The sequence below is a fragment of the Callorhinus ursinus genome, unplaced genomic scaffold, assembly GCF_003265705.2.
Source record: "Callorhinus ursinus isolate GAN/ISIS: 27379988/994484 unplaced genomic scaffold, GSC_fseal_2.0 scaffold7, whole genome shotgun sequence".
Taxonomy (NCBI): domain Eukaryota; kingdom Metazoa; phylum Chordata; class Mammalia; order Carnivora; family Otariidae; genus Callorhinus; species Callorhinus ursinus.
Window position 1 is genome coordinate 10,141,982 of NW_027397069.1, and position 14,084 is coordinate 10,156,065.

General features: G+C 45.0%; 2 protein-coding genes across 4 annotated transcripts in view; one reads left to right on the plus strand and one right to left on the minus strand.

The window, feature by feature from the left end:
- The window catches only part of DZIP1 (DAZ interacting zinc finger protein 1), a 49,375-nt gene that overhangs the window by 23,340 nt on the left and 11,951 nt on the right, over nucleotides 1-14,084 (plus strand). For 2 of the 3 annotated variants that reach the window (XM_073894390.1, XM_025874669.2), the window contains 5 exons: nucleotides 2,532-2,672; nucleotides 3,135-3,183; nucleotides 4,371-4,427; nucleotides 7,035-7,091; nucleotides 12,118-12,177. In XM_073894390.1, the coding sequence (XP_073750491.1) occupies nucleotides 2,532-2,672; nucleotides 3,135-3,183; nucleotides 4,371-4,427; nucleotides 7,035-7,091; nucleotides 12,118-12,177 (364 nt within the window). The remainder of the gene's footprint in view (nucleotides 1-2,531; nucleotides 2,673-3,134; nucleotides 3,184-4,370; nucleotides 4,428-7,034; nucleotides 7,092-12,117; nucleotides 12,178-14,084) is intronic. The other variant, XM_073894389.1, reaches the window with a different exon arrangement.
- Nucleotides 13,602-14,084, minus strand: part of CLDN10 (claudin 10) — a 122,122-nt gene continuing 121,639 nt past the window's right edge. The window contains exon 4 of the mRNA XM_073894392.1: nucleotides 13,602-13,770. Within this exon, the coding sequence (XP_073750493.1) occupies nucleotides 13,671-13,770 (100 nt within the window). The 3' untranslated portion in view covers nucleotides 13,602-13,670. The remainder of the gene's footprint in view (nucleotides 13,771-14,084) is intronic.

Below are 14,084 nucleotides of genomic sequence, written 5' to 3' on the forward strand. Positions count from 1 at the left end.
AGAATGACCAGTGGCTCTTTCCCAAAATACACATCCCAGTGCCACTGCCCGAGATTCTGATTCAGTCTGGGGTGCGGCATGCGTATTGTAGTTTTGCGGGGGAGCACCAAACCCCAGATGATTTCTGCTTTGTAGCCACAGTTTGAACCACTGCCCTTATAATTTGAAGTTCTACTCTAACCCTTCAAGGCGTCTTCTAGCATTGGTATCTAGGGACAGAATTCAGGCTTCCTGACAAGTAGGGGAGGATGTTTAGTCCTTGCTCCTCTAAAGCCTCTGGTGTTCCAGACCGGCGTGGGAACTGTCGGTTCAGGGGCCCTCTGGCAGGAACAGAATGCAAGTGGCAGATTTGTACGCTTGGCCACCATAAGTCATGATGGAAGGACTGCCTGGTGGCGGGTTGGAGGAAGGAGGAGAGGTCTTCCCTGGTTCTGAGTAAGGCGAGCTGCCCTGCGTCTTGGGTGTGTGGAGGTTTCGTGCTGCCACTAGGCTACGCTGCTCCATGTCTGTCATTGCTGGTTTTGCTAGCTCGGAAGCTGCCCTCTTCTTCCTTAATTTCTCTTAAACCCAAACAGAGGGGAGAATTCGATGAGGTTTAGTAATCTCTGCCTGAGACCTAACTATTAATTATTCCACATGATTGCTGCCTACTGGTCCTACAATGCACATATTGTGTTTCTCTGTTTAAGGGAAGTTGCGATTGCCAACTTTTTATTGCTTTACCTAGGTTCTTGGCAGTCTTTTTTTTTTTTTTAAATAACATTGGTAGGAGTTCAAAGGGAGTTACAGATAAACGATGGCATGCCATTTTGACCTGACAGAAGACTCCATGGAGCCTGGGAGCCTGTAAGGTGGTCACGTAACGGAGGGAAAGAACACAGTACTTGAAAGGACAGGAGGTCACAAGTAACGGGCTCGAGGGCCACAAACTTTCTGAAATAATTTCTGGCTATCCCTTGCTTAGATTATCACATTCCTCTCTCAGCAAACTCCTTTCTGTGCTTTTCTGGTCTGTTCTCAAGTCCAGTATCGAAATGTTGCTCTCCCTTAGGGTTTCCTGTGTCCCTTTCTTCTGGGGGGTCTGGAATGACTTCACATATTGTTGATCCTAAACTTCCATCCCAAGCCCTGGGCATTTTCACTGGCTTTTCCTTCTATTTTCCAGCTCAGCATGTTCCAAACTGCTTTGGGGTCCTCTTCCCGTGGTCTGTAAAAATGTAGGGAAGGTTCTTAACAGCGTTCTCCTGGGGGAGATTCTTGGCATCCACTAGGATATGAAAGGTTCTTTTTATTTTTATTTTACTTTTTCTTAAGATTTCATCCATTTATTTGAGAGAGAGAGAGAGAGCACGAGCAGGGAGGAGAGGGAGAAGCAGGCTCCCCGCGGAGCAGGGAGCCCGATGCGGGGCTCGATCCCAGGACCCCGGGATCACAACCCGAGCCGAAGGCAGACGCTTAACCGACTGAGCCGCCCAGGCGCCCCTTTGGCGACTTATTTCTACTTGATTGTTTGCAAGTGCTGTTTACTAAGATGTTCCGTGACTTAGTCCCTAAATTTGAGAGCAGTTACTTTGAAGCCAGAGGGGAGGAAGGTTCGGGTCTGGGCTCCTCCCCTCCCGCCGTCTGAGTTCAGACCATCTACTTAACTCTGCTCTAGACCTGAGTTCCCTTACCTGTACCGTGGCATCAAAACATGCATCCATAAGGCTGTGGTGTGGCTACAACAAGCTGAAGTGCTCGGTGAGGGTTTGAGCCAAGCAAGTCGGGAGGTGCTGCCTCCCGCACCCTCTGTCCTCCTCAGAGGCGCCCTCGCCACCGCCCCCTCGGCCCAGTCTGCAGGTCGCCTCCCTTCCAGGCTGTAGGCTGGGAATGCCCTGAGTTCCAGTGACCCACATGTTTTTCCCCTCGGTGTAAGCGACTAGTGAAATTGTTCTAAGAATCTTTGCCTAAATCATTGAAAACAAATTCTTCTTGAATCTTTTTTTTAATGTCCAGAATATGATCTTTCCTGACATGAAGTCTCTGAAGATGAATCTGTCTATGAATCTTAGGATCTTCCTGTTCTCTGCGTCCCTCTCTCCCTCTTCCCTTTTTCCACCTTCCTTTTCTCAGGAAGGATTTATTGAGGTTGCACTTAGTCACTGGACATATAGATAACGAAGGAGGGCTCTCTAGGCAGGCGCATGGGGACGCCTGAGGGGCAGGCTGGCGCAGGGTTACGGCCGCTCTGTGGGAGCGCCCCGATGCTGGACAGTGCTCATCCCTGCGGTGTGTCATGTGCTGTGCTCAAGTGCACACAGCCGTTCACCTTCTCAGTGCTGTGTCTTGGGTCACGAGCTCCCTGGGAGCAGAGGTGAAGCCCTTGTACAGCTGAGGTCTTGGTACGCAGTGACCAAAGATGTATTCAGTGACTTGACGGTGCACAGATAACCTGAGGCCAGCCAAGAACACGGGGTGTGTGCATACAGACAGCGGGATGGAGACATTGCGCATGCGGTTTGCAGACGGACGCCTTTATTTTTTTTTTCCAGCTCTTGTCACATATAGAGAAACTTCGAACCTCCATGATAGACGATCTCAATGCAAGCAATGTTTTCTACAGGAAAAGGATAGAAGAGCTAGGGCAGAGACTCCAGGAACAGAATGAACTGATTATCACGCAGAGACAACAGGTATTTTTGGCTAGATATTAGCCCTGTTTTTCTTCAAGCAGTGCAATTCGTCGAAGAATGTTCTGTCTTATTTTAGAGCATTTGTAAGTTGGGTAAGATAAAGGAGGAGAATATGTTCTTCCCTGTGGTTTGTAAAAGTAAATCCAATAAGATAATTTTTTCAAGGTATTTTTTTTAAACTGTAAAGAGCAAGCAAATTTATTCAATTAGAATTTAGAATAAATTTGAAGGTAGAGAAGAATTTCTTTCTGTGATTACTTTGAGAAGCAGCCCAATCCAAATGCTACTTTTATACGATTTTTGCCTTCATATCTTTAAAGTCCATCTGTCCTCTGTCTTTGGAGGACTTCCATGAAAAGGTTAATTTAACTAAATACAGTATCTGTCCATCATCTAGTATGTCCCTATCTAGTTTCAAACTTGTATCATTAAAAAAAAAAACAAAACGGTTTTTCTTTGCAGATTAAAGAGTTTACCAGTAAACCATTAAACAGCGTCACTGAACCCAAAGGTAAGTGAACCAGGATCCCAGTGTTGGAGGTGAGGCAGACCTCCCTAACCGTACACCAGACATCAGAAGAATGTGGGGCCCCTGTCAGCTTCCGGGCACGATCATGGCATTCCTGTGGTGATTTTAATTTGAGTGACCGTCCCCTTGATCCAGAAAGTAGAAGAATTTTTAAATACCTTGACTGTCATTGAAGGGTCTTACATATTTTTTATCGGAATATCTGTATGCACAAAATCCATGTTCAGTAACCATACCTCTGGACTGACGTGTGATGAGGGGGAGTAACCGTTAAAAGCGCTCGGTCTAGAGACAGACTGGCCTCAGTGTAGCTCTGTGAGTGTCTGCCTTCATTTCCTCAGTTCTAGAGTTGGAGCATTAAGAGTAACTACCTCACATCACAGGCTTCTTATGAGGACTAAATGGGGAACATATATATAAAATGCACCTGTTGAACACTCATGGGGGTGAGCCATCCTGAAGGACCCCAACCTCAGTTACTCTTATGTACTGTACGGGCTTGCTGCGTCCTTGTCAACTGAGGCAGTTGGGGGTTAAAGGTTTGTTCTAAGCATAGTGGGGGCATCCAGCCTACTGACTGTGGCAGCAATAACCACCCATCTCCTGCTCCCTCAGGAGCGAGTCTAGAAGGGAGACTGGAGCCAGAAGTGCATGCAGGGTCTCCCAGTAAAGCATACAGCTTGCCTTTGCCTGGACTCCTTTTGAATAACCCAACTCGTGGTTCCTACTCATCTCAGGTCATTAAAGGATACTTGTCCACTTGGGCACCGACTGGGGATTGGTAATGGGTGTGTGAGCTGCGTTTCCTTCTTGTTTCTAGGGGCCCCGCAGGGGGTTCATTGACCTACATACTTGGTTCCTTCTTGTTTTGAAATAAAGGTTTGAGAAGGGCCAGTTTCCCTGTAACTTCTCTTCGAAATAGCGAGAGTTCGGGTAGTGAGCAATAGCTGTATAATTACTGAGCATAAATATTTGAGTGATAATAATTTTAGGGAAAAGTTTTATAAGGATTTACATTAAACTCAGTCTTTACTCAGCTGGGTGAGTCACCATATGTTGGTAAATTTTGTTTATTTTTTTCTGGGAGAAAAGATTAAGATAAGCACTGGCAAAATATAACCCGTAACTTGTGATTTTTGTCATTAATTAATTTTTTTTTTTAATTTCAGGGAATCCTTCAACCTGGCAAACTTTTGAATCTAAGCCAACTGCCCCAGCTGTACCTAGTAAGTTTCTATAAAAGACTCAGGATTCTGAAGATATTTTTAAAGTGCTAAACCAATACACAACTTATTATTTTTAGAGGCTTTCTTTTGAAAAGCCGTGTGTTTGGAGATTACATAATGATCTATTTTGATTCCTGGCTTTGACCTAGTTCTAAAAGCCCAAGACTGTAAATATCCATGTGATTTTGTTGTGATTTTGGTTAGCCATACCTATTATTCTCAGTTCACCTAATCAAGGTACAGCTATAAATTCTTTGGCATTGCTTCAGTTTGTACTTGTGGGTTTCCCAAGACATTACACTGTGTGACGATGTGACAGTGTGGTGGCCGCCACATTTTAGCATCCCTGAGACTCAGATTTGCAGGCTTTGACCTGATGTTCTGTCAGTTGCTCACTTGGGGTGGACACAGCACGTCTGTCTCTTGGAGCCGTCAGGATTTGGCTATAATCCACAAAGACATTATCTGTACAGTGTAGAAATGGACAGATTGTTTTCCTAATAATAGTTAAATAGTTGAAATATTTTTATTCTTTTATTATTCCATTCGGGAAAGCATAAGGGTGGAGGAAGCTAGGGAGCAAGCAGTCCTGGGCAAGAGAGGACGTGCGTGTGAACGGGAATCTGAATACCAGGGGAGGGTCCAGGCTGAGGTGACGGTACCATTCATATGGGCCCCAGGACCGTAAACTATGAGAAGGCATTGATGAGTGGGTTTGGGAATTTGGCACAGTCGACTGGAAAATGCTAATGGTTTTAGCTGCTCAGTCTTCTCAGGTGCTTCTGGGGACCTCTTTTTCTTTAAGATTTATTTGTTTATGAGAGGAGAGAGAGCTGGGGGAGTGGCAGAGGGATAGGGAGAGAGCCTCCTCAAGCAGACTCCCCGCTGAGCGAGGAGCCCAATGCAGGGGCTATCCCAGGACCTGAGATCATGACCCAAACCAAAATCAAAAGCCTGGTGCTTTACCGACTGAGCCACCCAGGCACCCCATTTCTGGAGGCCTCCTGATGTTGCTTCTGGAAGCTGAAGAGTTTGAGAATTGCTAAGGCGGGAAGGGCAGTTTAGTCCCAAGAGTAGGGCTGAGGGAATAGTAGAAGCCAGGCTTATGTCTTATGGAAAAAAATACATTTCACAGAAGGATGGGAAGGTTAAAAGGCATTAAATTGCTATTGTTCATACCTTATTTAGACTTGGCACAATATTGAAACAATATTGTGTTCCAATAAAATTTTATTTACAAAGACAAATGGTGGGCTAATATGTCCTATGGGTTATACTTTTGCAAACCTTGATCTAGATTATGTAAGTTGCAAATGGTTTTGAGGGTCTTACATTTCCAGAATGGTTAGCAATTTATGCACAGTTAGGAGCTGAACACCTTTGCCAGTGGTCTTTGTAAAGACAAAATATATGCCTGCGGAGGAGGCTGAGGTTTGTGGCCAGTCTTTTTCAGAGCAAGAGTAGATTTAAAGATCTACTGTAATAAGCTAGTAAAAGAGAAAACTAACATGGTCCAAAGAGGAACCATGACACAAATGTTCATACCAGCATTATTCATAACCGATGAAAAGTGGATACAACCCAAATGTCCATCAGCTAATGAGTGGATGTATAAAATGTGGTCTGACCATACAGTGGAATGTTATTTGGCCATAAAACTGCATGCTGGGGACACCTGGGTGGCTCAGTTGGTTAAGCATCTGCCTTCGGCTCAGGTCATGATCCCAGGGTCCTGGGATCAAGTCCTGCATCAGACTCCTTGCTCAGCGGGGAGCCTCCTCCCTCTGCCTGCCGCTCCCCCTGCTTGTGCTCTCTCTCTCACACACACAAATAAATAAATAAAATCTTAATAAATAAATAAATAAAACTGCCCGCTGATGCTGACATACTACATACAACAGGGATGAACTTTTTTTTTTAAGTGGTCCTTTTTTTTTTTAAGATTTTATTTATTTATCTGACAGAGACACAGCGAGAGAGGGAACACAAGCAGGGGGAGTGGGAGAGGGAGAAACAGGCCTCCCCGATCGATGCGGGGCTCGATCCCAGGACCCTGGGATCATGACCTGGGCCGAAAGCAGACGCCCAGTGACTGAGCCACCCAGGCGCCCCAACATGGATGAACTTTGAAAACGTGATGCTAAGTGAAAGAGGCCAGTGACAAAGGACCACAATGTATGAGTCCATTCTATATGACATGTCCAGAACAGGCAAACCCATAGAGACAGAAAGTAGATCCGTGGTTGCCAGGGGCCGTGGGGAGGCAGATGTGGGGAGTCATGGCTAATGGGTGTTTTTAGCATGTGTGATGAAACTGTTCTAAAATTAGGTAGTGGTTATGGTTGCACCACTCTGATTATACTAATTGTATACTTAGAGTTGTATATTTTATATTGAACTGTATATTTTAAAAGGGCAAATTATATCTTAATAAAGCCGTTACAGAGAATTGGTTTGGGTTAGCCGGTGATCGTCACTTGAAACATGTGTCCCTTGCGATTTGTATATAGCTTGACTAATTTGAGGAGGACTGGATCATCATCAAGTTGAGATGCTTATGCTTTCGTTACGGAAGGCTGTGAGCTTTTTCTCTTTCTGCTGTTTCAGTGAGTGCCTCAGCCGTACAGACTGTGGATGCTAAATCAGGTCTCACAATGGCACATGGTAAGTTTCAGCTAAGTCTCAGCATTTTATGTGCAGTTTCTGCCCTGAGTCAGAGAACTTATTAACCACAAGTGCTTCTGTGGGATAACTATGCAAAACAGAAGACGTTTTAGTGAATGCAGAGCAGTTAATAAAACTGCTGTCTTCATATGTAATATTATCATAAACTGTGGACATACCTGCCAAAGTCATAAAGTAAAAAATGTACATGTTGCTAGACTCACAAGCAGAGATCTTAACGTTGAGCAGTACTTTGATTGTGTATGATTTTGGGTGGAGAATAGTAGGTGTTGGGTTAAGAAGGTGATTTTCTACTAGACCAGCCAACCAGCACATGCCACAGGGCATACATGACTGTTTTTATAACTTTCAGTGAGGCAGCAAGTCACCTTTTTTAAGCAAACAGTTTCAGCGATTGGTTGGAAAACTCTAGAGAAGACATGTGATGGAAACCAAAGGGAAAAGTGGGAGCCAGGGGAGGAGAGCACTGCCAGGAATCAGTTCCTGGACCAGGGCACAAGGGTGGTAATTGTTAAGTACGTGATCCAGTAGACAGGGTGGATATCAGTAGCCATATTTTATTTTTATACTGTTAAGGCACTTACGGTTTTTGCAAGTATGTTTTTAGTCCATTGTCTGCCTATGGTCTGCTATGTATTAACTGAATTAAAAGATGGGAGGGGACCGACTTTTTCTGTCTTACCTACAAATGCTTCTGGAATGTAAATGATTACTTCATTCCATTTTGCTTTTTAGCCTTCGAGTTAGACTTAAATCCACAGTCAGTCAAGTCAGACTCTGTTCAGAAATATTTTTCATATTAGCGTGGCCTCCTGTACCCATTCTTTTTCTTCACTGGACGGACTCATGAAGGTGTTTATTGCCCCTTACTTTTTGTTCTGAGGTCATTTCAGGCAGGGCAGTACCCCTGAGCGTGTGTTCGCACTATGTAATGCGTAAACTCCCCACTTATTCGGTGTTAGTATTTACAAGTGTTTAGAACATACAGGTGTCCTCTTTCTGGACCAGCGACAGACGTAAAATGTGTGGGGGACCTATGGAAATTTGCTTTAATATTGAATAGACAAGAAAATGTCCCCTGGCAAGTGCTCTCTATTCACATTCTTTATGTCGGGTCTAAAATCTCTCTCTTGCCTTCTTTTTCAGGGTTGAGTTTTCTAATGCATTGCTGGCCACTTCTCTGTACTTCAGCAGTGTGTTTCTTTTTCTTTTTTTGCTACTTTGTTATCATTAGCCTTTTGTGTGACAGTATATGAGGACTACCTTTTCTTTGCTTCATATTTTTGGCACCCAATTAAGGACTCCTATAGCAGGCATGTTTAGCTGTCTGGAGTTGATTCAAGAGTCCTGACCAGTCCATCAGTTCCAAAGCACTGTGTTCCTTACGGACTTTGCCCTGATTGGAGCTGCGCTGTGTGAACCAGCCATGTCCCCTTGCTGGCATCTGCTGGGATTAAAATGCTAGCTTTAAATGCCAGCCAGACCTGGCATGAGGCCTGCGGCCTTTGGATTGGGATCTGAGCTGATTTGTGAGCATCTCAATGGGCAGGAGCAAGGAGGAGGCTTGTACGGGGGGCCCACTGACCTGGCCCCCCCACCCCCAGCCATGGCAGTGTCCCCAGCAGTAGGGGGCGGGGAGCCTTAGTCTGTATTACGTAACATTATTTAGCCCGATTACCTCTCAATCTTTCCTTTTGTTCCGTCCCAGAGCTTGATGAGGCTCTTCACCATGAAAAATGTCACTGTCTTAGGTTGGGTTCCCCGGGAACCAGACTCTGAGGTGGAGGTTTGCAGCTGGGAGGTCTACTGGGCCGTGCTCTTGGCCAACCCCTGTGAGAGAAACAGGAGTGGGTGGAAGGGGGCACTGAACCCAGACACACTGCAGTGCAGGCCTCTGCACATCTCACTGGGAGCTGGGATGGGCTCCTCAGCATCGTCCTGCATTTTAGGGATCAGTTACAAGATGGGGGTTGTCAGGGGTGTAGGCTGCTCCCCTCCCTTGAGACAAAGCAAAAAGTAGAAGCAAAAGGTCAGAGGAAAGCATGAGATGGGGATGAGTGGTGCAGATGAATTATTTGGCTGAGCATAGGGTAGGCAGAAGAGACTTGAGGGAAGCGAGGCTGGTTGAGACCGTTCATGGAGAGTACCCGGTACCAGCCTCTCGCTGGTCGGGTCGTTCTTGTGACATTCTGTAGCTGTAGAACATTCATGTTCTTGAAGCTGGGCGGCGTGGCCAGACAGGAGGGCTGGGCTTGGGGAAGCTCAGCCTGACCAGAGTGTACTCAAAGATTTAGAGCTGGACAGACCAGCTGGGGATCGAGGAATGGTCTCTGGGTGATTCTTCACCTAGGAATTGGGGTTGAGGTTTTGAAACGAGGGGGCAGACATACCAGCTGTTGCATGGAGCTGATGGAAAGGTGCAGGTGCAGGTGATTCAGGCAAGGGTGAGGGAAGGGTTAAGAACACCATGAGCTCACGGAGACAGTGCCATGTAGAGAAGTCCGGGAGACAAACGCAGAAATTGCCAGTAGGAAGGCACTATGGCTTCCTGGCCAAGAGCCTAGACTTTGGAAAGGAAGCAAGCAGTCTGGGTTCACAGTTGACTCATGAAGCCATAGGTTTGGGTTTCCTTGCCTGCCAAATGGGGAGAACAGTAACGGCTACTTCGGTGGGCTGTGCTAAGGATCAAATGAAGCAGGACCTTTGGAACAGGAGCCACTGAGCAAGCACTGGCCATTGTTGGCCTCTGGGGTCAGGCTGACAAAGTCCAGTGCCAGAGAGGGCTGGGTACAGCCAGCCAGTGCCAGAGAGGATTGGGTACAGACCTGGGAGTTCGTCTTCTGGAGGGAATGGTAGGGCACTGACAAGGATTTTTCTGGAAGCCTCTGGAGAGTTCAGAGGGGAGAGACTTGGGTCTTCGAGTATATCAGCTCAGCCTGGATATCTCAACTTGGGACAAGACCTGGGTCATTTGGAGGCTGGGCCTGTGGCTTATAAAGCATACGAACGCAGGCCCTTCACTCCACACTTGGACATCAGTCTGCTAGTTTAGAGCTGAAATCTGGCGGACCTCACTCCCTTTATAGCCTTTATAGTAGGAGCCCAGTTTCCCTCCCCTAGAGCTCCACCCTCTGCCTCCTAGCACCAAAGGTCACAATTTGTTTCGACTCAAGAGAAGTCCTAGGACTATCCTTATAATGATAACAAATATGTATATGATGGTTTGGGGAGATTTTATAGAGCTTTTCCTCCTAACTTTATTTTTGTCATTTCCATAAAATACAATAAAATATAAATCATGTGACTTAAAAAATTGAAATTAGCTAGCCTCCTAAAATCCCTATTTTCAGCAGTTCAAACTAGTAAATAGTCTCTTTGTATAACTTTACTTTTTAATTTTTTAATTTTTTATTGAGATATAATTGACCTATAACATATTAGTGCAGGTGTACAACATAATGAGTCGATATTTATATATGTTGTGAAATGATCACAGCAGGATCTAGTTAACATCCATTACCACATATAGCTACAGGGTTTTTTTTCTTTATTTATATAACTTTAAAATCTTGATGCTGAATAACACATTTGAAAGCACATTTTTAATGTTCAGTAGTTGTGGTGCATGGATGGAATTAAATGCTTCTTTGTGCGATCATGTTCATGTTTCAAAATTAAAGTGGACTGCTATGTCCTAATAGGCTGTGTTCCAAATGTTCATTGGAAAGCAGTTTAAAAATGCTTTTCTCCCAGTCAATGTTAGATAGATTGACTAGGTTGCTAACAAGCTGTAGGAGCCTATTTATGTGTACTTAAATATAATATATATTTATTTATTTGTGTATACCTGTGTGTGCGTATGTTTGTAGATGCCCTAAAACAGAATTAGAAATATCCTTCGGTAAATTAAAAGCTAGAACTTCAAAGTGGGAGGTGCTAAATCTAAGCTAATACGTGCAAAGCGTGTCATCTTGTGCCCAACACGCTGGGGGGAGACTACCCTCGCTGGTTGCCCACTGTGGGGTCTGGTGTGGAGTGGAATGGCCTCCTCCCTTGTAGCTGCAGGTGGGGAGCTCCCTGGGGAGGGGCCCCATGGCAGTCTCCAAGCCAAAGGTGAGTGAAGCACGCACTTCCTCAGCTAGATTTCCGATTGCGTTTTATCCCAATGTCTGAAGCCTGACTGCCTGACTGCCAAAAGCTGACCTTCCCCAAGTAGGAACTTCCCCCTTGATAGGATGGCGTTTGGCTTTATCCATGCTGCCTGTGGATTTCCCTGAGCCCCAGTCACATTACCTGGGAAGTCACCCAGAGCCCTAACCCCCCCCCCGCCCCGGGCACTGTTCTGGGGTGGGATGGGGAACAGCCCCTCTTCACGTGTCGTCTGTCCGCAGCCTCGCCCCGATGATTCTCCGGGAGCAGAAGGAGATGTTGACCCATGGTTTAGGGACACAGAGGTGTCTAAGAACGGGGTCTTAGTCCTGCTGCTGAGGCTGGGTTCGCCTGTCCTTCGCCATCCTGGTCCTCCCACCTGAAGACCCTGGGGCTAGGGAGAAGTGGGGGTCCCAGGGCCTTGGGCATTTTGTCATGTTTTTATCTTTGGGAACTGAAATAGTTTCATTAATTTTCTCTTTAACCACCCAATCAAAATATTTTATAAGGAAGGTATTTTGGGGGGATAAGTGAAGAAGACCTTTTGCAGTTGTGACCTCGTGTCTTAAAAGAAGCCCGTCAGGCACGAGGTTGCCGGGTGAGAAACGGCATAATTATTTGAAAACGTAATTTCCTGAGGCAGGGGTAGTTAATGGAAAATACATGGAAAGAGCAGATACCATGAAGAAGGCACCGGCTTCAACTGACCGCCTCCATATTTCTTCCCAGCAAATTCTGCTGTTTTAGGCATGATTAAAATACTGTGGAACTGTATCTTTCAACATTGTTTAAAAGGAAACTAATTTTACTTTGCTGTTGTCCTGTTTGTACCATTCTCATTTTTCCTCGTTAATAGAACAGGCGTTCTCATCGCACATACTGGAACCGATAGAAGAGCTTTCAGAGGAAGAAAAAGGTAACCAGGGGCTCACTCAGCGTTTCCACCTGCATAGATTCCATTGAGATGCTAAAACCCAAGCCTTGAAATTTACAATCCAGTGGTTTTTATCACACCGTTATCAAAATTAGGGAAGACATTTAGGTTTGGAGATGACGTTTTCAATCCATCTGTTGTATTCTGTCACCTTATTCCTTTAACTTGGGGAAAAAAACGTAAGTCTTTTTGTTGACACAGATATTTTCTGGTCAGATGACAAGTCAACGCAAATGCATTGTGCACCAGATGATACAAAAATATTCCTAGGCGGCGCCTGGGTGGCTCAGTTGGTTAAGCGTCTGCCTTCGGCTCAGGTCATGATCCCAGGGTCCTGGGATTGAGCCCCGCTTCAGGCTCCCTGCTCAGCAGAGAGCCTGCTTCTCCCTCTGCTTGCTGCTCCCCCTGCTTGTGTGTGCTCTCTCTCTCTCTCTCTCTGACAGATGAATTAAATAAATAAATAAATAAATAAATCTTTTTAGGAAAAAAAATATTCCTAGCACAGTAGCTATTTCTCACATCCTGAATCTGTGAGAGGGTGAACTGCCCATATCAGAATTATTTTAACAGCAAAAAAAAAGCATAATATTTATGCTCTTGATGTAGAATATTTATGTGCAGAATAATGTCTTTTTTAAAAAAAAGACTTATTTATTTATTATAGAGAGAGAGCAAGGGCACATGGTGGGCAGAAGGAGAGGGTGAGGGAGAGAGAGAGAATCTTAAGCAGGCTCCACGCTCAGTGCGGAGCGCAATGCGGGGCTCGATCCCACGACCCTGAGATCGTGACCCAGACTAAAATCAAGAGTCAGAGGCTTAACCGACTGAGCCACCCAGGGATCCCCAGGGTAATGACTTTATGTTGAAATTTGGGAACTGTTCAAGGTTTGGGGAGATAATTAAAGTTATTGTGGCTTACTCCTTTTATTCAGCAGCTCTCAGAATTATTTTCTGTCAATTAATTTTTGAAGTTTAAGAAAATCATTCCACATTATTAAGAGTATTTTCTAATGCCAGACTTGTAGACCCTGAAACAGTTACACTTGAATAATATATATATGAACTCTGGTTTTACCATTTGTGTTAGGAAGAAAATTAAAATCTATATTCCAATTTGTAAATTCTTAATATTTGTTGTAACTTTTCTGTGTTCTCTAGATGACTTTTTCCAAGTTATTTTTTTTAAGATTTTATTTATTTATTTAGAGAGAGAGAGTGCACAAACAGGGGGAGTGGCAGGCGGAGAGAGAAGCAGGCCTCCTGCTGAGCAGGGAGCCCCATGCGGGGCTGGATCCTAGGACCCTGAGATCATGACCTGAGCCGAAGGCAGACACTTAATGACTGAGCCACCCAGGCGTCCCTTTCCAAATTATTTTTAACAAGGCTGCAAATTGAGAAGTGACTCAATCAGGCACATCCACAATATCTGCGATGTTTATTTTCCATCTGCTTTTAAGTAATGTGCTTTCTCCCTCCTACATGTTATTTATTGATGTCTGGAACAGCAAATATCTTTTTTTCTGCAGAATCCATGAAATGTGTCCGGCGGTCATATGGAGTCTCAAGTTCACACTCCTTTAAAAAAAAAACAAGTCTGTTAGATTCCAAGAGACCGTCCTCACTTTGTCCACTGTCACCCCTCGGGGCCCCCACTTATACCCATGACATCCTTCTGCCTGTGTTTTAGAATTCTTCTACCCAGACCACGTAAGGTGTGAGTTTGGGATCACGGGCAGCGAATACCATCGTTGGTTGTTGCCGCATGCGGGGAACCAGATTGGGAAAGAAAATAACCTTTGCCGTGTATTCGGACACAGCTCTGGTTGGATAGAGGAGAGGGCCGAGGACCGCCAGACAGGCCTGAGTCCCAGGCACACTGTTACATAAGC